The sequence below is a fragment of the Struthio camelus genome, chromosome W (assembly GCF_040807025.1).
Source record: "Struthio camelus isolate bStrCam1 chromosome W, bStrCam1.hap1, whole genome shotgun sequence".
Classification (NCBI taxonomy): Eukaryota; Metazoa; Chordata; class Aves; order Struthioniformes; family Struthionidae; genus Struthio; species Struthio camelus.
In genome coordinates this window covers 20,481,602-20,508,119 of record NC_090981.1, presented here as the reverse complement: position 1 = coordinate 20,508,119, position 26,518 = coordinate 20,481,602, and the positions used below count along the sequence as shown (strand labels likewise).

Below are 26,518 nucleotides of genomic sequence, written 5' to 3'. Positions count from 1 at the left end.
AATATGAAAGGTGAAAATACAACCCGGTTTGTGTTTTTGCAGAATTACAGGTTTCTGCAAAATCTCTTTGATGTCAACAGTGTATATTTGGCAGGTCCTGATGCGCACAGTTAAAAACACATTGGGAATAAAGCTTCCTTTATCACTGAAGTATCATTATGACTAATGGTCAAGCAGAAAACACTGACTGAAAGCTTCCTGAAGGCACTGTTTGTGTAATGAGGATAGAGAAAGAAGACAAGGCACACCCACACTAACTTTGGAAAAAGCATAAATAGACAACTAAGATACAGAGATAGAGTTGGCAGATCTCTGAAAAAGGACTTCACATACACCATGCATGCTCTTACACTGCAACCTAGGCTTTCTATAGCGGGGAAAAAAAAAAGTTGAAAGACGAACCTCTTGAATTTTGCTATGCGTAACATACAGAAAATTCTTTAAATCCTACATAGGAAAGAAACAAGTATTTAAGCCACCCTAGCCTGGATTAGCTTGAGCATCTATTGAAGACTTGCCACTAGCTTTCAATATGGTCAATAATTAAAGGGAATCACCCTTCAAGGGAATCACGCTACCTGCGTACTTTTTTTTTTTTTTTTTTTACCATTAGCTTTGCGACCTTTAAATTCTGCAGAGTATTTGGCTAGTACTCCATAGAAAGAACGTACTATTTGCTGTTCTACTCAGTTAAAAACGAGTATTAATTCACATTCCCAAACCGTGTTAAGAGACTGATGTTAATGCAGGAACGGATACTACCAGTCCTTATGGCTTAGTATGACTAATTTCCTGGCCATAGCGTAATTAATTCGCTTAGTGGTTCTAAAACCTAGAACTGCTGAAATCGTGGACATATTTCTTTTGGTCTGAATTTAGGCTCTGAAAGTCACTTTTGATGGAGCTGTTTAGTACGAAAATGTATTGGCAATTTTCAATAACCTAGTGATCTATCTCAGTTTCGTTGTCTGTAAAATAGGGACAGCCTTCCCCTTCCCCCTCCCCGGGTATTGTGAAGCTTATAGTCAGACTGTGTACTATATTTAATTAGAGCTTAAAACCCAGAACTGATGCCAGATTTTCAAAATAGCTCACAAAGCAAAATAAGAGGCCAGATGTTCAAAAGAACAAAGCACACTGGGTGCAGGGCTTTCCCTCAGACTCTCATAAGGGCAGAAGTAGGTGCTAGACTGTTGAAAATCTTGCCACAGTTGTACGTGTTCACCACATAAAAATCTGGCTTTCAAAAACCATCTCCCTAATGCCTGGAAGTGTTTTGAGATCCTTGGAAGGAGAAGAAAACAATTAAACAAGGAATTATTTAGACCTGAGTCCTCTTTTCCTTCCCATGAAAGAGACCATTTCTTGGCTTGCTTCTTCCTTAGTAGCACAGAGAAAGCCTTGTGCTCTCTGTGTGTGTGCGCGTCTGTGTGTGTGTGTGTGCGTGTGTGTGTGTGCGCGTGTCCGTGTGTGTGTGTTCTAAATAAAAGTAAGAAGGAAGGATAAAACTGGAGCAGGATGCCAATGGATAAATGTGACAAATGAAGCTATGTTTCCCTCTCCTACACACAAGCCTTCAGCTCCGTCCCATACGTCACGGCAGCACAACAGAGCAGAATGCATTGGCTTTTTCTGTTACACTCACATTTGCATGAAAAGAAGCAGTCAAACGAAAATTAAGCACTTAAACAGCTTAAAAAGCACTGGTTCAGAATACTGTACTTCAATAAAACGTTCATTGTTATTCAGTGCTCGGCAAATGACATTGCCATCAAATACTAGCAGAAGAACCGTGAAGAATAAATGCTATCTGAAAAAGAGGCTTGTACTTATGCAGTGCTAATGACCATCTAAAAGAGCGATTCTGCATGGTTACATCCTCTTTTAGATTCACAGCTGCAGTTTCACAAGAGCAGCCATACATCATAATCTGCAGCCATTTTAGGCTATCCTTGCGCTTTAGAGAGCAATATGGGCAGTAAAGAACTGCTAATCAGCAGAGTAAAGTTCCCGATCAATAGCAAGTTTATTTAACTGAGATGACTGGGGAGGAAGTATTCAAATTTTAATACAGACAACACAGCTGGGGGACAAAAAGTGAAGAGATCTCTATATTTAGTTTCATTAGAGAGTAAACATTCCCATTATTAGACTGTGATTTCTAATTAAACATAGCACAGAGTAGCACATAAGCTGTATCTTTAAAGAGGTCAGATGACTGTATTTTAAGATTATCATGCTCACATTTTAATTACTGACAGGAATTTGTTTATTTAATAACATGCTGATCCTATAAACACCCCTAATTAACTGATACGCAGTGACTTTTCGGAAAGTTAACATCTTGGGAACAAACAACGTTTCACCGAACTCTGAAACAGTTTCTGAATCAAAGGCAAGCATATGGACAAAAACGTTAACATCCCCTAAATTAGTTACAGATTTTGTAAATTTGGCAAGCCAAATATAGCCTTTACTTTCTAAATGCGCCAAATTTAGAGCCGCACCCATCCCAGTAAAGTCTTTTTTCGCCAACTGTGCGCATGTACTCAAGCACAAGTAACATGGAAGCAACTACAGGTCTCGGCGCAGCCCGCATCTGTGGCTCCTCAGCGCAACTCTTCAGATCTTTCATCAGGTTAGACACAAAGCAAAACAGCCTAGAAGTTCTTCTGCCATAACGAATGGGGGCACAACTACAGTCAACAGCTTTGCTTCTTTTCCCAACCAACGAAAGCCCATTTGTCAGGCCAGGTCATTTAAGCCAGCTCTCCAGTGCCCTGCAAATGACATCAGTCATCATTATGGTAACTCCCAAGATACCTTTCTGTACAAATTTGGAAGAGGAAGTTCCAGAATGGAGAAAAGGGGCCGGTGCCAGTTTCAACCGTCCAGAGTTCAAGCGGAGGTTAACTGTAACCAGGAAAGATGGTGTTTTCCTTTCAGCCCTCGGTTCTAAAGAAAGCAACTGCTGATATTCATCTCTCGTGCTTCTTACGCTTCTCTTGCTGAGATGAAAGTAGTTTGAAATCCAAGTTACTGCAAGCATAAGCATCTATATGAAAATGCAGGCACACTGAACAGAAACTAACTCTTCGGTAATTAGCTACTGCCATATGCTCCTCTCCACTGTGGAAACGGGGCTAAGAGGAATGAGCGCACACCAAATGCTCATATAGGTATATACCGGTTGCTGAGAAGCTAGATTGCAGCTTCACCTATCCAGGACTGGCAAAATCACATCAGGGCCATATGACAGCCAGAGAAAGACAAGAAAGCCAAGATTCATAGGTTATCCTAACCTCAATATCACAACACAGAGACTCACCAGATTGGCCTGCCCTTCCCTCACTGCTCTCTTGCTGCCTCTTCCCTGCCAAACAGGCCCTTTTGTTATTTCCTCGCCAGGAGATAACTTACCTAGCTATTAGCTAGTTCACGTGTGTTACATTCAGAAGAACGGCAGCGCAACTCAGAAGAACGGCAGCGCAACTAGCAACTTCACGCCATGCCACTTCTGCAACTGGATCCCACCCTGGCTGCCTAAACAACACAGAGTTGGCACACAAGCACCAAATCTGTCAAAACAAACCGGTTGCACAAGGGGTTATAAAGTCACCTGTTACCGAAGGTGACCCATATCTATTACACTAGGTATACAGGGCCATCAAGAGCCCTAAGATCGATCCCCAAAAGACTGACCAGCACTCAAAAGTGCCAGAAAGCCAAGGCCGTTTCCATCTTGTGTCAGCTCCAAAACGCCTTCCAAGCTGAAAAGTGAGTTTTCCACAATCCGGTGGCAAGCGTCCACAAAAATCCTTCCTCTTGCTGAGAAGACAGACATTGCTCAACGTCCTCCTCCCCCTGTCAAAAGAGCTTTCTCCGAAAAATGGGAGTGAATTTTCTTCTCATCCAGGTAAATTCCATTTATGTGAAGTGACCCACTGCCAGCTCCTACCATTATGTCTCAGAATGCTGTCCTTGTTGCTACCCATGATATCCTTCCCAGTGACCACCACAGCCCCTGGCCACTGGACAGGCAGTTGAGCACCTTCCAACCCTGCTAAAGAGGAGTTCTAGATGGGGGCTTCCAGGACAGGACAATAAAGGACACATAGATTTCTGTACTCAGCTGTCATTAACCCAAAGGGATGGTGCCTGTCAAAGCCCAGTTGGTTCCCCAAATAAAAAGAAAGCCCTAAAACAGTTGTCCCAGATACAGTGCTTACACTGGAGCCTTCTATGCATTTTTGCAGTTTCACAACACGTTTTCCTATTAATTCAGAAATACTTTTTTCTCCTCAGTAGCTGGCTGATAAATCCACAGAAACAACAGGGGAACCTGACTAACTACACCAGGGAACTAGAGATCTGACGACACATACAATCTGTCAAATGAACGAGAAGATCCGGGGGAAAATTTTCTCCTGATACTCCACCTGTTCGACTAATATTGAATACAGCACAAGATAGCAAAAGATTTGAAAAAGGCACTTCAACATGAGAATATCACGCAAGGAAGTAGCACCATATCAAATGCAAGTAAAAGTAAGGATAATCACCAATTTAGTGGAAATAAGGATAAAAAAAATTACACAAAAAAGGGATAGCCTTCATAAAGAAAGCAAGTAATGGGATATAATAAAGAAAAAGGAATTTAATTGCTCAGTCCTCTTGATTATTTTTTTAAATAGATTGCTCTGGTTAACCAGGACATTGAAAATATCAGTCTAAATGCCTCTTCCCCCCCCTCCCCCCCCAAATCAGCATACTTAGCCTGTAGTCGCATATCTTGTTACGGCTGCAAGTAAACCACACTGACCGAGGGTATCGAACCCAGCCCTCCATCACTGATCTGAGATCATTGCTTCCCTCTTCAAATTGTCTATGTAACCCTGCATGCATCCCAGTCAAGTCAGACACTGGGTCAGGAAAAACTCACTGCTTACATCACCTGGACTTGTTTTGTTCTGTTGTTTTTTGACAGAAGTAGGCTAGGGAATGGCCCACCTTGTGGAAAGTAAGGTGGGAAGGGGAAGTGATGAGCATCGATAGTACTCTAGGTAGATGTAGCCACAACCAGATGTGGGGCCACAGCTGCTGTTTCTTCTAGAAACCAAAGTGGTTCCACTGATACCTGCAGGATGAGACACACTTGGGCAACCAATTAGCAACCAATTCTGCCCTGGCGTAGCTCCATTTACACCCATTTCACAGGTATGGCCTCACTCTACGGTAGAAGTCTAAGAATACAAAGACTACGGCCAAGACAGACTTGGTGGTGCTCTTTTGCAAGAGAACTATGCAAATTCTTTTGTAAGACAACTGTGCAAAAATGTGACATTTCATGTCCTGAAATCAAGAAAACAAGATTTAGCATAGTCCACTTCCACGCTAACAAACTGATACAGATACTAAAGAATCACCGTAGTGCTGTAATAGGATTTAGTAAGCACAACCTGGCTTAAACTAAACCAAAGAAATTACTTTTCTGTTCTTGAAAGACTTGTAATGATGCTCTGCTGTCACACTCAATGAATTTATTAATTAAGCTCTAAAGTGGGCTACAGGCATATTTTTAGCTAAGCTATGATTTAAAAGGAGAGTCAATTAATCTCAAAACAACTTACATTTCCTCCCTGTTCATAACCTGGTTTCTCAGAGAAGGCTTTACAAATTTAGCAATGACTAAAACAAATTAGCCTAGTTAGCTGAAAAAAAAAAAAAAGGATATACCGACTTTCAGTTTCCAGAGCGAGTGACCTTCTCTAGGTCAAAGCACTGAGCATACTGAAAGCATGGGAATGAACAACACAGGTGTCACGCTCCTCATCCACGGAGCTGGAGTCCATTCACATTAGTAAAGGCATTGGCTTCTTTGTGCAACAGAGGCACGATCAGATCCAAAAGACCCACGGGCCATGCAGACACAGGTCTGACAAGACAAAAGTGTGCTCTGACCTCTACATTTAAACTTATCAAGGGTTTGCTTCCTGGAAGATCCTGAAAATTTGTTAGCGGATTAACTTGCTTTCCTTCCCCTCCCCCCATTCAATTCTGAAAGTAATATTACATTTGCATGGCTTTTCTTGGAAGAATTAAAAGTGGTTAAACCTAATTACAAGGCAGAGCAGCTTTTATGCTGCCATAAATATTATCCGCAGCTATTTTTATCTTAATGAGTTAGAACCATTTCAGCAACTTCCTTTGTTTTTCTCAGAACTTGACCAGCCCTTTGGCTCCCGGTCCAAAATGAAACTGAGCTCGTATCAAATTTTGCAAAATCCTGAGATGAAACAATTTCTTGGGCTTAAATTGCACATTTAGAAGGCAAATTTCCTTTTCAATTTACTGAGGCCCACATTCATGGCAATGCTGCTTAACTGTCATTTTTGACGCTACCAAGGAGACAGAGAAGTTCAATAAGTCTGTCAAGCATTTGGACATGGTACTACCGGATTAAGAAAGCATATAAATGTTTACGTACTTTATTACATTGATCAAAAAGCTAACAATTAGCCTGGGGTGAACGTGACTACCGATAGCTGTCTGAAGCCTTGCATACATACACAAAGGAATAATTCTGTCTTGAGATTTTATGAAATTTTGGTCCGTTATTTCAATGCTATCATTTTTACCACGCAGTGTAAAGACCATCCAACTGTGTATCTGTTAGAAGCAGTAACAACGAAACTATAAACCTGTAATTAGATGCAAAAATATATGACTATTTTGAGGCTATGCTTTCCAAAACAAAATTCCTCTCGCAGACTGCTTTTGCAATTCCACCGTTCATGTTATCCAAGTTCTAAAGCCCGATGTGAGCAAAATCGCCGTACCAGAACATAATGCAAAGTTAAGTTCTTCAAGGCTCACTCAGAACACTGCTTTCAGTCACTTAACATATGATGTCAAAGCTCTTTTTACCAAACAGATATCAGATAACAGAATGCAGTTTAATGTTCCAGAGGAAATAGCTCTTTCACTGCCAGGGGAAAAAACAAAGGGAAATACGGCGTACACAGATATGCATATAATTAGACTGCACATAACAGACCCATTTCTTACATAACTTTCAAGGTTGCATTCTCCTCCTGGAGATTTTAATGCTAATGTTGCTACTCATTTCAAAGCACGCAGAGTCTATCTATCTCTAGGTGCAGTGTGTGAAATGGCCTGTTACTTGGGAATACAACAGCATGCACTTACCACATAGGAATTCTTCCCATTTTCTGGATACAGAAATATAGCAGAAACTAATATATATATATATATATATAAATAGAATATTAAGAAGGATATTGTTCTTAGGGTGACTATTTAGTAGACTACAGCTTGTGAAAGAGCACCGGTTCCTGGCAGCATTCCTGGCAATGTTCTTTGAGATGTTCATCTATAAGCAGAGGGGGTAATACTTTATATGGTGGTACTAAATTTCAGTCACGCCATATTAAAGGACTTTGTTAAGCTTTTAAAATGCCACACCTGAAGCTCATTAACCTCTTTTTTGTCCCCTTTGCTGTATACAATTATACAGCACAAGGTACACTAACAACCTGTCCAGTCTTTTACTGGATTTCAAACGTGAACAACTGACAAGTTATTTTTTTCTTTACATAAATTGTCCTAGTTAGTTAAAGCAATACAAAACTCAATGTCTTTTCTTTACTATAAGGGAGCCAAAAATGACTTCACATGACCAGACACAACCCGCCAACCTCAGCTATGCCCGCTCCTTCCCTCACCCAAAGTTACTATAGCCATTGCAGACAGAAAATGGGGTATTTACAGTCTTTATTACATAGGCCCAATAGATCCTCTTCACAAGGATCAGAGCCAATTTTCACATAAAGGATCATGACGCATTTTTCAAGAAGGCTTCGCCTCCCAAGCTACTGATAGTGAGGATGGGGATGTTTTGTATAAATAAAATATATTGTTCTGAATGAGATTTTTTTTCTAATGAACTTTTTCTGTACTCAAACTTGGCAATTTCGGTTCCATGGAGGTGATGGTGGGAAAATGAGTAAATGAGTGGGGAGTAAAAAAGCCGCAGGAAATTCAGCTTATAAAATATTTTTGAAAAGTTAGAAATCACTGAAAAATAGGAGGCTCAAATGAAAAAAAAAAAAAAAAAGCTTAAACAACCTTTAAAGTAGAGGTTATTCCACTTCTGCTATAATACTTTATTTCCTTTGATCTTTAAACCAATGATTCATGAAAATGATATCTTTAAATTCACAGGCCACCAGTAAGTGAGTCTTTAAAAAAAATGTTGTACAACAATAAAGCAGGACCCGAAAGCTCTTCTTAACCATCTGAACTGTCCACTAATTAATTAGGATTATTGAAACAAAAGGCCCATTTACACAACTTGCCTTTAAAAGGGGCGGGGGGGGGGGATTTTTGTGAGAAAGCCAAACTGCATTTCAGGGAGACAGGTTCCAGAAAAAAAAAAAAAAAGTATTATGTTTGCTCAGATTAATAGAAGCATTTCTCTTCCCTGCAAACTCAGGCAAACAAAACAGGGCAGCTCTTCCAGCCACCAACTGGTGCCCCTTAGCTGGAAGCAGCTCCAGTTGGCAGGTCGGAGGCAGAGTGCAAAGGGCATCCAGGCTTGCCTTCTCCCACCCTTTTGTTCCTCCTAAAGACGTGCGCTTTGCTCAACAGCCTGCCCCTAAACAATTCAGTTTTTTCCTTGCCTCCTCTGCTTCAGGAGGGGGTAAAAATAGCAGAACTTGGTCACAAAATATAAAGCCAGACACTCATTTCCTGTACCTTAGTGCTTCATTCTTTCACCTCCTTGTCCATAGGATTTGGCTACCAAATAGGTCTTAATCTGTAAACAAATGATTTGCTCTACAATTAAACCATTCATTTCTTTTTTTCTTTCTTTCTTTCTTTCTGTGGCTGCTTGGCTGCTGTCCAATGCGGAGGCTCATAGGTTCTTCTATTATTTAGTGCTGGTTAAAATGCAATAAGCTCATTTAGAGTTTATAAAACTATAAGCCATCAACAAAAGCATTTAATGCTTCTCAGAAGCACTGTGGCTTTTGCCTGAAAAATTAATAATGTGTGGATGTGGATGTGTGCGTGCGTGTACATACGTGTGTGTGTGTGTGTGTGTGTGTGTGTGTGTGTGTGTGTGTGTGTGTGTGTGTGTGTGTGTGTGTGTGTGTGTGTGTGTTTTATGCGCTGGCCTGGTTAAACACTGCGAATGTCTTTAAGTCAGTTATTGTAAGCTACAAATACACACATTCCACTTGAATTTTAATTGTCTGTGTACTTTCTTCTTAACAGCTGACAATCACAGCAACTGCAATTCACCCTGCCTACAGAGCTGAACCTCAAAGACTTTGATGTTGTATGGAAAAAGAAAAAAAAGGTCATGCTGCTGGAGCATTTCACAATGTTTGCAAATATTGTTTCCTCATAAAACGATGCTGTGAATCACAGGAGTCTAGTAGAGTAAGCGAATTCTTTAAAGAAATAAAGACATGTTAGGTTTCTCATCTCTGCAGTAAGAGGCATTTATGACCCAAGAGAAAACGAAATATCAAGGTCATTTTCCTTTGTCTCTATTTTTACATTTTTGTTCTTGATGGAAAATAAGTTATCAGAGGGTATGAACCCAAAGACAGCAAATGTGTGTGCTGTGTTTACCTTCATTTAGATGTGCACACACAAAGCATATGGGGCCAGCAGACTACCACCTCAACCTACGATGGGAAAAGATAATGAAATGTTAAAAAAAAAAAACCTCGCTGTCTATAAATAAGTGAATTATTGTAAACGAATAGCTAAATTTACAGGTGCAAATCTCATTTAGAAATGACAGGTACTTAGCAATATCAACTTCAGCAATTTACTTTCAATGAAATTCTGCAAGCCTATTTAAAGTCTATTACGGCTGCTGACATCAATCTGCCAAGCTGCAGAGTGCTAAGCTCTACTAAAGATTTGCACCTATAAATTTAGCTACTGGTATACTTGAATTAAATACACAGCATTTCTTCATATAGGCAACTACAGACTTTGAAGTGGAAGAGCACTGCGGTGGAAGGGCAGCAAAGAAGAAGCGTCATGGAGACTCGGATGCCAGTTTTGCCTGCACGAGGACCGAAGGTTCAGACTCCCGCTTGGGTGTAGACTTCAGTCCTTCCTTGGTGCAGCAGAATCTAGGTCTCCACACTTTCCACCCAAAATTTCACTTCTTCCCCAAGAAATAAAACTGTAAAGGCCATATTTCTAATGCAACTGCTCACAGGAGTATGAACACTACCCAAGAATCCTGCAAGCTCCATTCATCTCAAGTATCTGAAAGGTACACCAGCGTGCCCATGTGTACATGCACACACAAGTAGAGACACATACAGAGGGACACACATAAATACGTTTTCATGAGTTGTATCTATTAACAGTCACTAAAGACCAGATGAATCTCAGTATCCTCCCCTCAAACGAAATGATGGCTTCTGGAGTTGCAGATAATAAGTGGCAGGCAGATACATGGCAAATAAGTATGTTCCTCCTCCTGAAGAACTACAGTCAAAGGCGAAAAAAATATTTGTATCGCTAACCCCACAGAACAGAAATGCCTCACATCCGGAATTGATACGGTAATTATAAACAAATTGTTCTAACCGTAATTGTAATTATTGTTCATTTTTAGATTTTATCCATAATGCAATGTATTTTCAATAATTACCAATCAGCTGGAAAGGTTTTTTAAAAACTAGAGACATTCTAAAAACAAGAGACATTCTGAATCTGTGATAAATACTACTAGTTTGAGGAAAAATGTAAATCTTGGAAGTAATCTGAAAATAGTTGGCAACTTTTCTTCCCAAAGTAAATCCGAAGGCTCAAAAAATAAATATTCAAGAGCATTAATTTGTTTCTAGATGTGTGCGTGCAAGTAAAACAGCAGTCATAATGTGGAAATTTGAGTCACATTTTGCAACTAATTGGAAGCAGATTAGAATTCTGCCTCAGGGGAACATTGTCAAACTAGAAGCTGGAGCAAATGAAGAAAGAGGTGAAAGCATCGTGAAGAGCTGACAGATTTACAGTGCTCAAGGCAATAAACGGGTACTAGATGAAAATGAATGTGCTTCACTGTACTGCATGCAGTTCTCAGTCATATCTCAGCAATAACAGCACACAGCCATGAAACTATTATTTTCAGAGAGATGGTGGAGAGGGAAGGAGTAAGAATGAAAAAGCTACTATTCAGACTGCGTGCAAAAAGTATAAATCACATAGTGACTCAAGTTGTTGTAAGACTAATCAAATTGGTAACACTGGGCCCTGTTTTGTAACCTAGACTCCTCTCAAGTAGGACTTACGCAGACATAATGCAATGATCTACCTCTGGGAGTTGAGAAAGGACTGCAGCCTCACTGTCAGCAAGAGACAAAGCATTAAGCTCTTAAGAGAAAAAAAAATTCAAGCAGACTATTTTTTAAAGCTAAGAATAACACATAATCCTGTAGACGGATAAATCACAGGCAGAAGGAAAAAATTCTGTTTTAAGGGGTGAGTAGGAAAAGGTTGAAGGAGAGTATAAAAATGAAAATAAAGTGTAGGGGATAATGTACCAATGGTGTAATGGAAACAGCTGCTAGCTTTCTCCTTCAGTGTTTGGCATCTGGTGTAGCATCACAGGAAAGATTGTTAAAGGATCTGGACATGGAATGTAAATATAGACAATCAGCCAAATCTCAGCTGCTGTATTTATAAAACAGTAGCAGGGTTTTATATATGTATAATGTGTGTGTGTGTGTGTGTGTGTGTGTGTGTGTGAGTTTGTGTGCGCGCACACACACAATATATAATCCTATCCTTTAACAGCAACTAATAACACTAAGTTTATTACATCAAACTACACCTTACTACCGGGTCGAAGGAGGTAGGAACGTGAAGTTTTGTCTAGTAACACAGGACGTAGAAGAACAACCTTCTTTGTGCTCAACTTACTACAATATCTTTCTCCTCAAATCCCAGAACACAGTGCAATTGAACATAACCCTGCCTAACATTAAACCCAGGGCAGTGAAATTTTATGTCAAATATGTTCAATACAGCCAGCATACTCCTGGCTGTATTAGAGTCGTGCTTTCAGAACAGGCTAACTACACAAACCCCTGGACGTTTGCTCAATCAGATTTGAAACGTCTAGCCGCAAAAGAACGTCCAGTTCAGAGACCAGGTCCCTTTTCAATTGAATTTGCTTCTGTTACCTTTTGTTGCAGAGATACAGAGTTTCATTTCCCTCCTCCAAAAAGGAAGTATTGGCAAGAACATGAAACCCAGAAATACACAACTACTGCCGTTACTCCACTGTTAAAAGCCTATAATAAAGCACAGATTTGATAGTACTATCCATGTACTGTGGCGAACCACACACAAATAAACAGTTCTCCATGAAGAATGAAAACCCAAAGACCAAACCCTTCCAATTCAAACATTATTGTTGCTTTTAACATGAGCCATCCGCAAAAATCAGCCAAGGAGGTGACAGGAAATCCAAAAATAATTTGGTCTGGCCCTACGCACTATGAGAAAGGAGCTTACAAGTTGCATTTGACTCTTCGTAACGGTTGAGGGGAAGGAAGCAGTAAAAACCGTAAAATCTAAGCTTATGTAACAAACACCTATGGTGCTATTCCTGTGCCAGAGACATATTTCTGTCATAGTTCAGTGCAGTATCACTGAAATTCATCAGTGAAGGCAGCACAGGACTAGGGTGAATTTATGTTGGAGGGGGGAGGAGGGAAGCTTAACAAAACCCTCCAAATGAAGTCAGTGGCTAATGGGAAAGACTACAAGTGTGCAAAATCAAACTGCCTCGTGTCCCCAGTTAAAGGGGCCAGATGTGCCTCAAAACTTCCTGGGAAACTGAGCCTAAACTCGGGCGCTTTCTTTCATCAGAAGGATGAAAGAAAGTCACTTCTAGGAGTTTACAAAAGTGTGACCAATTGGAGCTTAGTCTTCTGTTGCTAATTGAAGCATTAAAAGAAAAAAAAGGAGCCAGTTTCTAAGGGCAAACTACAAACATATACTTTTTTATAATCCACTGCCACATGATAAAAAACAGAATCAAGCTGACTGGTAGAAACTTGACTGGCAACCAAAGACCAAGCTATTATTTCAAACTGTCATGGGAAAGCAATAAAATTGCTACCAGGTCTCCTCATGTTACTCTTCAATAAAAAGAAGCCATCAGGGAAATAAGAGGAAAAGAAAACACATCAAAACCTCTAAAGTTCCTTTAAGTAAAAGTATACTTCAGTGGCATGATGCCATCTGCTTCCTGGTTAACATGACAAGACAATTCAACAACACGAATATCAGTGTTTTATAAATACCAAGCAAATACAATCAATGTATCTTAGTTTGCTCTTTTAACTGTAAAAACTGCGTTCACATACCACTATTGGCATATGTTTGAAACACCCCCATGGGCACATTTTTTCCTATGGTACTAGTTGACAATGGATATTCCCAGGGGACAGAAATACCTCAGTCAAGCTGGGTTTCTGACCAGCAATAATATTTAGGCTGAGAAGACTTAAAAAAGGAGAGGGAAAGATGGGAGAAGATAAAGGAATGAAATTTTCAATATTTGTTTTTTCTGAAGACTGGGAAGTCGTAACGGTCGAGGAAGACTTAACATAAAGGACAATTCAACACAGCATGGTATACCAACCTTTTTTTTACTTCATTATTTACTAAAACAAAGAGCTTCAAATTGAAATTCACACTGGCTTTGACCTGAATGGCCTCACTGGATGCTACAGGTAGATGCTGGAAAAGCTGACCCCTTTGTTTTGACCCTTTGCAGTATTTGCCTACCTACAGGAAATGCAGGCATTCATATTATCAAGCATCTCTCCCTGAAATGCATCATTTTTACTTGTAGTGTTGGCTTAAGAGTTCAGTAAACAAAGTAACCAAATACCACAGATAGACATGAGATGGAAAACCCGCACAGACAGTCACTAATCCGATTTCACTGCATGCAACTCACACTAGTCACTCGCTCAAACTGTTCAATCAAATTTAAACAGTCCTATGTATAAGCATGTATTATATGTACTCGTACATGTTCATGCACACACAGGGACACCAGAGAAAAACTATCTATTCCCACCCCCTTGAGTTTTCTTTCAGCATTCTTTTTCAAAAAAGGAAAAAATTACAAAGAACTTGCTTGTCAGTCAAGTCCTTCTGAATAGTTTTACAACCTTTCATGCAAATGTAAAGGCTTTGTTCCAATTGCCAAGACCATTTAGTCAGAATTAAAAGAGAAAAATGCAACAGAGAATGCTTAGTGAAACCTTGACTACAGCACAATGAAAAGTTATAGTCTGATCTTCATATTGGCCCAAAAGGCTACTCACAGCCTACAGTAAACTGCGGTTTTAATTTCATGAACGTAACCAAAAAAATCCTGTGATTTAAAATCTCATTTTAAGAAAACCCCTCAAGTCTTGAAAACTGGTAATTATCTTTATTCCAATTCTCTTATTTCAAACATATTTGTAAGCAAATTTTAAAATGATAGCTTGTGTCATTATTCACTTAGGTCAAACACTGCACCACAGAAGAGCTTCACTAGGCAGAAACATTCTGGTGCGAAAAGGGAAGAGAAGAAAAAAAATAAAAGGTTTGCCAAATTGAAAAAAAAAAATGAAGAACTATAAATGACCATTCCTGAGTTTTAGAAAATTGTTTACATTTTGTAATTACACTGTCATCAGAAAGTTTCAAGGGCCGCCATTTTACTGTCTCTCACCCAAAAGGTAATATTGCGTACAGACAAAAAAAAAAGGCAAGATGCATATAATTGCTGTGATTATTAATAAACAAAACCTCCTTGACATGTAAACATACTGAAACCAACACAAGATTTTAGCAAAACCATGGACAGCCTTTCAGCTGAAGTCACTATAGCCACAGATCCACAGGTATGACACCATCTGAGGATTCAGAGCATATGTATCTATTATAAGAAATAAAGCACAGTTCTGAACCACATAATCTCTCTAACCTTCTGGGGAAATACAATGCCATATCACAGCGTATGTTTTGGCATATTGTAAGTGCAATGTACAACTGGCATAGCGCTAAGCGTATTCAGTGAAGAATAACCTGGTCGTTGGATCATCTATGTCCAAAAGGAAGTATCCTAGCTCAGAGCAAGGCAAACTCTAAAACTAGATTATATTCAGGCATCCCAATTGTATACCATGCAACAACTCCTGAATATGTAGCTGACATACAATTCCAATTATATATATGAGCGGCATAACAAAAGTACAGAACATTCGGTAACAACATTCAGAAAGTAAATATACACAATTGCCTAAGTAGGTGGAAATGATCTAACCTTTTTTTTCGAGGATGTGTCACAGAAATCCAAAGTAGATAACTATCTTTATCCAAACTAGAAGTGAAGGTGGTATTTCTGATAGCAGAAATGTTAGCATTTCCAAGACCGTATTCTTGATAATGCTTGCAAAACGTGCTCAGATATGACATATACCAGTAACATCAAAACTTTGGAGAAACACTGCACATAAGTGAAAAGAAAGCTTCAATGAAGTCATTATAATAATACCTGCAGCTGGAGGGGTAAACGTGCATGTATGGTCTGTCAAGACGCCACTCATACATTAGGCTTTTGGAAGGCACCTCTAATTCTAAACATATTTGGCCTAGGTCTCCCAACTCCATTTCTTTATGTTCTCTCTCCAGACTAGTCTTCTGATCTAGTATGTCACAGACCATGCTCTGTGACCTTTAATCCCATGTGTGGTTCCTGGATACATGAGCCATCTTAGTGGCTTCAGAGAGGAAAAAAGGGTGCCACAATACAATTCTGTGCTTAAGATTAACCCCACGCTTGATACAATTTCAAGAACATCTCAGATCACCTGCTCTGCTACCTCTCTCCCTGGATTTTAACAAGCGGACGCTTACAAGTGTCCTCCAGTCTAGCTCTCAACTGGACCAAGGTCTTGAAACAACCTGGACAAGCAAACGAAGGCAGCAGGATGCATGCAAGCGTTCTGAGATCCGGAGGCTCCCCATACAGACCGCAGCAAGTAGGGAGTGTAAAAACACGCCACTGGGAGCAGCCAACCCTTGGGCTCGCTGGCATGGAATACGCTCACGGACTTTCTGGACACGGTGAGCGAAGTGCTAATAGGGAGAAATAGATGCTGAGCTGCAAAGCCCTCTACCATGTCAGGTTTTTAATTTGTAATGGGTACCATTATGTCCCACTGTCCCCTCAACAGTCTCATCTAAGGAAGCATAGCTTTCTGCTGTTTCTTTTTTTTTAATCCATCTGTCTTACAAAGCAAGCACAGGACAAATCCTGCTCTCACTGAAGTAAACAGCCTACTTTTACAAATGCAAATCCCACAGACAACACAGACCAAACGGAGGGGAACACTGCATTCAACAGCCAAAGGATGTGCTCAATTAAGAGCAAGCAGGCCACAGAACCTCAGCATGGGCAGCCTTGAGCTAACACCTTTTAAAAACCAAATAACACATTTCTTATGCAAAAAAAAAAAAAAAAAAAGTTCTAGCATGCAAGAGAAACGTCACATTGCAGACTTATGATTTAAGTTGTTGTTGATAAAATAGCTTTCCAATTACCCAGGCCCTCGCAGGAGAAGCAGGAATGCATTATGTGTTAATGATCGCAACCAGGGGTCCGGGCTTTACTCTTTTGTCAGAACTGGAGCAGATCCTCCCCGCAGCTTCACCATTAACATGTCTGTTTCCTGTCAGACCACTCAGAGATAATGTCATTTATCTCAGGGCGGCACAAGACCAGTCATTAGCTTCAATAAAAGACCTCAAACAAAGGCCGGATGGCGTTTTATCCAGGGCTCATAGGCTGCAGCCAAAAATCTCATTGCCTAACAGTTCAGAACTTAAGTTACCTTTAAAAGAATAATTTTCCAGCTTTCAACAATTCTAGAACGCTTCTCTGAAGAGCAGAAAAGTCTCTGCATGGCAAATTTTAGTCAATGGTTTTATCATATACAATTAGGTGACTGATAAGAGCTTGCTAAAGTTATCCTTTGAGAGTCTTTTTCTTTCTCTCTTTCTTCCTTTCTTTCTTTTACCTCTCCGGGAAAAACTGACAGAATAATTCAGGTTCTAGCTAAATAGTAAGATCTTTGAAGAACTGACCCTCATTGTGTTTGCCTGCAGGAGGTGATTCACTATTATAAATTCTTCAATGACTGAGCTTCTGGAAATCTCTTTAAATGAAAGTGGAACCGGTTAAATGTATGTATGAACATGTGTTTTCACAGTCTCCCCCGTATTATTGCATTTCAGAAAGCTTCTATAAAGTGCCAGGTGAACTTTTTTAAATAATGATAATAATAAAAAAAGAACGAGAGTCAAACAGTATGAGCAAATCACAGCCATTCAATTCCTGTTTTTATGTTGAAAACTAGGAACAGATGGTACTTTCCACGTTACTTGAGTTTGGTTATTGAACACCTCTGTGGTTACGGGAGATTTTGCTTAGCACTTTTAACATACATTTCATTTATTGGACTATAAAATGCTACTTTGGAAAAACAAGTTTTTATATAACTGTAATTAAAACAATCTTGCAGCAAAGCCCTTTAACATGGAGAACGTGCTTAACCTCATGACATCTGGACAATCAATCCTCTCCTTTTTACTGGGTATTTATGAAGTTATTAAAATTGTAAAATTACTGATGCCCAAAGTGAAATATTTTTCCCAGTAGTTCTGAATCAGCTTATCACCGGCGATGCTTGGCTGCGCGCGTGTTCTAGAGCGGCCTCCATTGCGTTAAGGCTAACTCTCGCTCTTGCACAGGAATTCAATGGCAGCTCCCGGTCACACACATTCGCAGGGGTCAGCAGGTTCAGGCCAAAAGCTTTCCTTCGGCCAAAGGGCAACACCTCTTCACCCAGCTCCAAAAGCTCCGTCACACTACTAGACAACACTACAGAACTTTAAGAACCTTGAGCTGCGCTTATTGTTAGACACCCATAGTTATCAATGTTTTTAACAGCTAAATCCCTTATGTAGCTTTCAAAACAGTTTGCTGTCAAACAACAATAGACTTTGTTCTGTAATTACAGCAAGTGACCCCCCCTGCCCTTTTATTTCACAGTGAATAAACTACACCCAAGGCCAGCGAGAAAAGTACATGAAAAGCATATCTCCACAGCATCATTAATCACAGCACGTACTTAAATGACTTGCATCAATAGGTAAAAGGCGCACAGAATTTCCTGACGAAGTGTAAAACACCCTCAGTCCTGCTATAAAAAGTGAAGAACAAAATAAGCAATACCCGCCAACACGCTATAATTTATTGAAGACAACTTTCAGGCATGAAATGCAGCCTTAATGAAAAACAATAAACTAATACAAAAGAAATAAATTCCATCCTGGAATATTACTAGACGGATTCATTTTAAAACTGCAACCAGAGTTTTTACAGCTCTGCCTTACAGCTTCAGCCTTCTGCATTATTTCCACTTAAACACACACATTTTCATACACCAAATATAACCTTTCCATATCTCAGAGTGAAGTGAGCCCTTAAATCCCAAACTCTTCCTGTAACACACAAAGGAAAACTGTGTAGACAATCTGAACGCTTTTCAACGTAACAGCTGTTAAAATTACAAGAGCATTGCAAAAGATGAAGAGTTCATGCTGACAAACCCTCAGTAACTGTGCTAAAAAAAGTGTGGATGAGGAATGGAGACAGGTTTTAACACCAAAAATCTTAGGAGTGGTTAGCATACCTGTCAAAGCTACTTATTCAGACATGTCACTGGTGGCTTAACCACAAAACGGGCTGCACGAATATAGCTCAAACATCTTAGAATTACAGCATGCTTTGACTTTATCCACATATTAGGGGAGTGGCGACTTTTACAACATACTTGTGGTTTCTGCATAAAAGAACCAGCAGAACACAGTCATTGATTTAATTAGGCTTCATAAGATCCAATTTATCGTGTTTTACATGACTTTCTGCAGCAAGGAAACAGAATAAATAGACCAAAAATAGACACTGAGGCATGCTGTGAAAATTAAACAGTGACTACAACTCTTGGGAATCTGCTCCAAGCTTTTCACAAATAGTAAACAAATGCAATATTATATTCCACACCACATACAAAAAACCCTCAGGTTTTGAATCGGTAGGCGTTAACTCACTTGTATCAAGCAAGAAAGCACACAAATTCACGAGACGTGTCTTTCATGAACATTAAGACAACTGGAAACTGATTTAAACATGCAGGCTTGAAAATTATATATTCCTCTACAGACACAAAGGTGCTTTGTGCAAGTTATCGCACACCTAGCGTGTAAACAGTCAACACAAGAACACTTTAATGAATCTAAAATCCTTTTAAAAAAATCATAATGATTATTAAATATTTGAGGGAGGGGGGAAGCCAAAACAACAAGCATAAGACATTTTAAGTTTCGCTAATAATACCACAGGCTGGGTTTAAAGTTGCAACTGCTGTCAGCAAGGAGCTTCATTATTATCATATGGCTAGAAAGGAACATTCTTTAGGAAGAGAAACGCTGCGAGATGGTATTTAAGACAGCAAGCGAGCACACCATTGTGCCAGACAATGGCCAACGCTGCACGACTCTAATGGGCGAAGCCTATATTAAAGTCACTGTGTGCCAACAGCAGTGGCTGTTACTGGAAATGCAAGCTGCAAACCTCCCGGAGAAGCAACAACTACAACACAAAGTGCGCTGCCGCCTCTGAACCACTCCATACGTGTTTGCTCTCAATTTACATCTGATCCGATTGACATTGCATGTACGACTACTCGCATGTGTATGAATTCTTCATACAATTTCCTGTGTGACTAGAGAGGGAAAAGAACACAAAAACTGGAGAAACCACACCACTCTCTAATCTCTGTTGCCATGACAGCAGCCTTTGAGATACTGAAATGTTCAGATTGCCAGCTAAACAAAATTGTTGAATGTGAACATTTGGCTGAAAGATTAAAAGGCTAAGGGGGTTGCAAAAGGGCAGTACCTCCCACATTCCAGGCAGCCACTGAATCCAATCAAATGGCTCTGACTCTTTAACCACAGCCATTGTGAAGACCGGATTAGGGCAATTTATCTAGATAGTTAAAGCAGATTAGAGAACTGCAATTTGAAGACTATTGGCAACAAAAGTAAATGCCTACTGTACTAAGTTAATAAAGAGACCATGGGATTTTAGGACACCTTTCCGCAGCGAGCGCAGCTTTCATAAATCAAAGTGCAAACATATCCCCATGAATTAAAGCAATCTGGGTTTTTTTTCCGCATCTGCGTTTAGAAAAGGGCACAAGGCTCATTCAAATTCATCTGTAGATAACGCTATCTTAAAAGCAATAATAGGCACACAATACGAAATTTAATTCACTCCTTGCCTTGACCACAAGCCCTTGAAATTATCTTCGCTTTCTTAACAAACATTTCATGTCACAGACACCCAAATCTAATCCTTAAAAAGTCTACTGAATAATTACACAACCTTCAACATCACTGAAAAGCAAAAAGCCAGTAAGAGGTCATAACAAGGCGTAACTTTTCCCTGAGATCTTCTGCCCTCCCAGACACTCGCAGACCACTCCGTACAGTTGACGCCGACCCAAAAGTTTTGCCATCACTGAACATTCACTCAGGGCAGCTGTAAAAGTAGGTAATTTGAGACCAACAGCAGACAATCGAGCCGCAATCTAACGCCCTGACATTGCTCATTTGGAGGTGGGTAGTTTTTGCGTTACTTTTCAGGTAGACTAGGTTCTCTTGGTGTAGCAACCTGTAGACTTCATCTGCCTCGTAGTCCTGGGCCAAAACTAGCCCCCGCGATCCTGGAGAAGCAGCCGCCTGCCCTTTGGACGAACAGTTCCTGATGACACCAGAACCTGCCTCAATGAGCGGTAACAAAAGGCAAACTCTCCCTCCGCCCTTCCCTAAAAACACAAGGCCATTTACTCTGCCAGAAAGCATCCTTGCCACATTAATAGAAAGCAAGAAAAACACACACCCCTATTTGATTTCTTTCATACATTTCAACCACTCAGCAAACAAGCAGTTCACATCCAAGAACCCACAGGGCTCAGATAAGAAAGCTCCCCAGACAGGAGACAAACTGTTCTGCAAGCTGTTTTGCACGCATAGCTCAGTACAAGGTGCATTCCCCTCCTCCCAGCCTCCTCCTTCCAGGAGGACTAGAGGCACCGCCTGCCTGCTGGCTCACTCCTTCCCCATCTCCACACCAGCTTTCGGGGCCTCTGGGCTGCTGTACCGCCACAAGAGTCCCCCGTACGACGAGCGTCCCGCATCTCCGCCAAGGGGAGTGGCAGAGCCCAGGTCTCAGCTGATGCCTCTCTTCGCCCAAGCGCAGTCAGGACTCCAAAGCGGGGGGGGTCAGGCAGAAGGGAGGGACAGTCCCTTTGCAGCCTGGGAGACGAACGGCTGCGAATATCGGCCGGTGTCATAGGAAGGGGTCAATACATACAACTCCAAGACCCGCTACTGGTGGAGCCTGAGCTGCACAGCCCCCTAGACAAACACACAAACCTCCAGCCTGACAACACGTGCCATCCCACCGGTACCAACAGCGCTGCTCGCTGCTAAAACCAGAGACAGCTCAGTCAGGGTCATCTCGGGGTTTTGTCCTTTCGGGTGAACGAAATCAAGAGAGGCACACAACACGAAACAGAAACATTCTCCAGGTCTGGGGACGGGGAGAGGAAATCAAAAGGAAAAGCAGCACACTCAAAACGTGCTGTCTTCTGCCTAGGGAGAGGGGTTTGGGGTTTAGAAGAAGAACAGATGCATGTCACATACACAACAGAGATAACAACAGGAGCCAAGCACACAGTTGTGGGAAGTTTATCATAGACACAGGGAGACACAGAAGAGAGGTGGTGGAGAGGAGCTTGTCCTACCTTTTCTGTTTTCAATTTCTTGATTCGCCTGTGGCTCTCCTCCTCCTCCTCTTCCTTCTTTACCAAAATAGAGTTCCCCATTAACCCTGAATCCGGGGTACTTTTGCTCACCTCCCCCACGGCGGAGGAGGCGCAGTGGAAGGGGCTGCTGCTCCCACCACCGCCTCCCTTGGCCCCGTAGCCATACAGGTGCCCAGGGGGAGCTTGGCTGCTGCCACCCCCACTGCCGTTGGGGTGGCCCTGCTGCAGGTCATGCTGCTTGTCCTTCCTGGATTTCCCTGCATCCTTATCCCGCTTGGAGCCTCTGCTGCCCTGGTTTTTACCTGGTTTCTCCTCTTTGTTTTTCCCACAAGAGGCAATAGTGTTGTTGTTGCTGGTGTTGTTATTATTGCCGTTTGGGTTACTGCTCACACTTTGACCCAGTGCTGAATTCATGCCAGTTGCCTCTCCAGGGCGCCCTTGGACTTCCTGCCTCTTGCCAGCACTGCTGATCTCAGGAATCCCATACAAGGCAGCAGAAGGCAGAGATTTATTAGCATCCTTAGAAGTTTTACTCCTTTTCACTTTTGATTTGCTAGTCTCTTTGTGAGAGGAATTCCCCTGGGGAGCAGAGGGCTGAACAGAAGCAAATTTTAGGCCATCAGCTAAGGCTGAGGTAGCATTAGCCCCACTGGAAGCCAGACCCCCGCAATCCTTGGAGCTGGTGTTGCTGCTGCTGCTGGTGTTCGTGGAATTATTCATCTCAAATTTCTGTCTGTCCTTTTCCAAATCGGCGTCCAAATCGATTATTAAATTCCCAACCCCGATTTCCCAATCATCGCCACTGTCATAAGTATCAACCGCGTTTGGATCCACACCTTTTCCTGCAGTGGAAGTGTTCACTGACATCCTGAAGATGAGATCTCTAGAATAAAAATCCGATGAACTTTCCTTTGGAGATGTGGGGACATTCGTTTATCTCCGTTGGGCTTTTTAAAATTTAACTCTTCTTGTCTTCCTCCCCCAGGTATGTCTAGGTTTATACCCTGCAGTCCACGTCCACCTTTTCCTGTGAGGAGGGGAAAAGTCGAATATTTCTTGTCTGGGTGTTACCAGATATAATACGGTTAATAAAAAGGGGGCAAGGTAGGGGGAGCGAAATCATTCAATATTTCCACGGGTTTGTTTGCTTTTAAGTTTGTTAAACTGGAGGCAATGGCTGTGATGCTTTTATAGTGAGCATCTTGAATCTAGTTGTATCCCAACATCCACGATCTCTCTTAAAAAGTCATGTCCAAAAAAAGAAGAAAAAAAAAAGAACAAAAATTTAACTACATGATTTAAATCCACAAAGCTCAGGAAATACAGATTTAGGACTCGTGCCTAGCTGCTGGAGCACATGTTGTAATCTAACCCCCTGGACCACCACCTAGGCACAAAAGGGAGAAAAGGAAGGACACAGATTCACTCTTCAGTGCATTCCATGGATTTTGTGGCTTTAAACCAGACCCTTGAAGTTTTGTGACTTTCCTGTATTATCTTTACCTCTTTTTCTACTTAATCTTTTGGGGAGGGGGGGTGAGGGGGGGAGAGAACGGAGGGAAGTGGGAAACCTAATTTTCCCTGACACAATACAGCTTCTATTAAAAGCCAGCAACCTACATATACAAACGTTCACTGAAAATCATTAAACTCCACAGGTAAAAAAAAAAAAAAAGAAAAAGAAAAAGAAATTAAGAAGTCTTCTTTCTCTTAAAAATACACTCAAGCTAACAGTGCTAAAAGCAGTTCTAATGTACTCCTAGGTCACACAATTGTTAGGTCTGTTAAATATAGCATTACTGACTGTACAGGAAACTGATTAAGACATACACTTTAAGTGATCTGCACCAAGGTGGCCTCAGTGACCGCAAATGAGTGTGTGTTTGACAAAGCTTAGTTAAAACGATTTTTAAAGGGATCTCTCCCTTTTACAGTCGACTGCTGAAATATTCATACATATATATAATATATGCATATTGCTTACCTTTAATCCTTTATCATTTTTTAATTAAACCAGCAAATCAAAATGCTGTTCCCACTCGTCTCAGCAACAACTCTGTGCCTCATTTTACTTAAAGAGCAAGTGATCAAGAAGTAGAAAGCAAGTAACATCTCAGCCAGTATAAATCGGTCAATAACATATCTCCCCCTACTTTGGCACACGGATCAGAAGTCCTTTTTTGTTTGTTTTGTTTTTTCCTCCTCGCTTTAAAAAAAAAAAAACCGCTGCTCCTCACAACTTTACAAGCTGGTAGGTCATTTCTCACACTCACAACAGAAGCATCGAGGACCGGGTTTTTTGTTTGTTTGCTTCCCTGGATAAGCACCGAGCGGTAACAATCATCAGAGCAATTTTTAAAAATGTTTCCCCAACTTCACACTCCGTCTTCAGCCCCGGCCCTCGGAGCCATCCCGATCAGTAAGTAATGATCCCATGAAACAAACCTACAGGCGTCCGGGTGTTACAAGACAGAATGTGCTAACATCGGGATAAATTAGTGAAAGGGAGGAAGGAAAAAAAGAAGAAGAAAGGACTGAAAATCTGGGCTGGATTCCGCCTGTTAGTTGGGAAGTGGCATTTTTTTCGCCCGTCCTGACAGATCTGATTTCTTGAACTAACTTGAGGGGAAACGGAGGGGGAGGGGGGGCCGAGGAGGAGGAGCGGGAGGGGGGGAATCACTGATCTGATAAACCGGTTATCAAAACATTTTGTGGGAGTGGAGGAAGGAGAGCGTGCTCTCAAATGAAGTAAATTTTCCCAAGGATAGGATGCGGGGGGGGGGGGGGGAACAGTTTTTTTTCTCTGCAAATAAACGTTGAAAAAAAAATATGCACAGACCAGATTAAATAGAAAAAATTAATTAAAAAAAAAAGGGAGCTTGGGCTAATCAGTCATGTGGTAAGTAATTCAGTAATTAGAGTCCAAAGAGATAAAACAGACGACCCTTTTTCAGGACAGATCGCTTCCCACCCCCCCCCCCCCCGGCTTTGTCTCAGCAAACCTTGCAGTCCATTTCTTTTCTCCCCCCACTTCGTCCACCAGCCCTCCTTCCCCCTTCTTCCCCCGTAAGTCAGACGGGCTCGGAGCGTTAGCTTAGTATTTTTAATTAGCCGGCGTTGGGAAGCTAAAAGCCGTAATGAATTGCCGGTGGCGGCGGGCGGGGGGGGGGGGGGAAGGGGGGAGGGGCGGCCGCGCCAGCAACCGCCAACCCCCGAGGAGCGGCGGTTCCGTTACAGTTCAGGCCTCTCGCATCACGTGAGGCTCACGGGCTCAATTGGTTGTCGTGAGAACAAAAATGGGTGACAAGCGTATCCAGCAAATACTGATCTGCTCTTTAAAACACACACACTCACACACACACTACGGAGCCCCTAAGGTCTAGCTCTCGCTTCCCCCCCCCCCCCCCCCCCCCCGTCACCGGCACCAGTCACAGAGGTGAAGCGTTTTCCTCAGCCAAGGGGATCCCTGAAGTTTGGGGGGGGAGAGGCTGAACGCCATGGCAAAGGCGTATGTTTCAGACCCCTTATAAACCTTTCCTCGACTTATCTGCAATTTGTAGTAGTTTCGAGAGAGGAGATTTTTTTTGGGGGGGGGCGGGGGGAGAGAAGAATTATTTCGAGGTGTGCAGGTCCTCTCGGCGGCGGCTGGCCGTTTGATAGCCCCCAGCCAGCCCCTCCACCGTGTCTGCTGGGGGCTGGCGTGGTGGGAGATGTCGGCAGGAAACGCTCACGGCACCAGGAACAAATGGGCGCTGCCCCCCCCCCCCGCCCCGGCTTCAGCCTCACATTTCTTGCATTCACATGTGACAGGAGAAATAACCTCCTGTGCCACCGGGATCTGTCTGAACCCCATCACTCCTATTAACAAGTTACTCGGTCTTGGAGGGCTAAGGCGGGGGGGGGGGGGGGAAGGATGCAGGCTGGTCTGTAATTGTGTCACTTTTATTTTTCCCTCTTGGTTAGTTAAAACCCCCCAAAAAGGCACTATGCTGTAACGCCCCCCGAGTGCACCGTCAAGTATGGTTTGTGTGACTACAGTGCTTTCACCCTCTTATTTCCCCTCATCCTCCTGCCTGTGGGATTTTCTTTTTTTACCCCCCCGCCAAACCCTAGTTATTTCAACGCCCAAAACTCTTTAACGCTCCCCTTTCCATGAAAGAAAAAAAATCCCCTCTAAGTGCTATAGACACACCACGCAACCGTACTTACGATCTGTATTGGATCGAGTTGACCTTTTCCTTCTAACTGCATTGAGTGTGTTTTTGTTGCAGCCGCTTTTTATTTTTGGAAAAAAAAAAATCTAATGTCTTCAACAGATTTATTGTGTGTGGAAGAAGAGAGCACCAGATACCATGAACCTTCCTTTCTTAAAACGAAATCAAAACAACAACAACCACCAAAAAAAAAAACAAAAACCAAAAACAAAATCAGAATCCCCCTGCGCACACACACATGTACACACACACACTACACAACAAGCTGCCTCGACG

General features: G+C 41.7%; 1 protein-coding gene across 8 annotated transcripts in view; it reads right to left on the bottom strand.

Moving 5' to 3' along the window:
• The window catches only part of LOC104150259 (zinc finger protein 608), an 87,819-nt gene extending 61,301 nt beyond the window's left edge, over positions 1 to 26,518 (bottom strand). For 2 of the 8 annotated variants that reach the window (XM_068925207.1, XM_068925204.1), the window contains exons 1-2: positions 24,013 to 24,670; positions 22,008 to 23,415 (exon numbers count right to left, since the gene is read on the bottom strand). In XM_068925207.1, the coding sequence (XP_068781308.1) occupies positions 22,008 to 22,895 (888 nt within the window). In that variant the 5' untranslated portion in view covers positions 22,896 to 23,415; positions 24,013 to 24,670. Of the gene's footprint in view, positions 1 to 22,007; positions 23,416 to 24,012; positions 24,671 to 26,237 lie in introns of those variants that run through there. The other 6 variants (XM_068925200.1, XM_068925201.1, XM_068925203.1 and 3 more) reach the window with 6 other exon arrangements.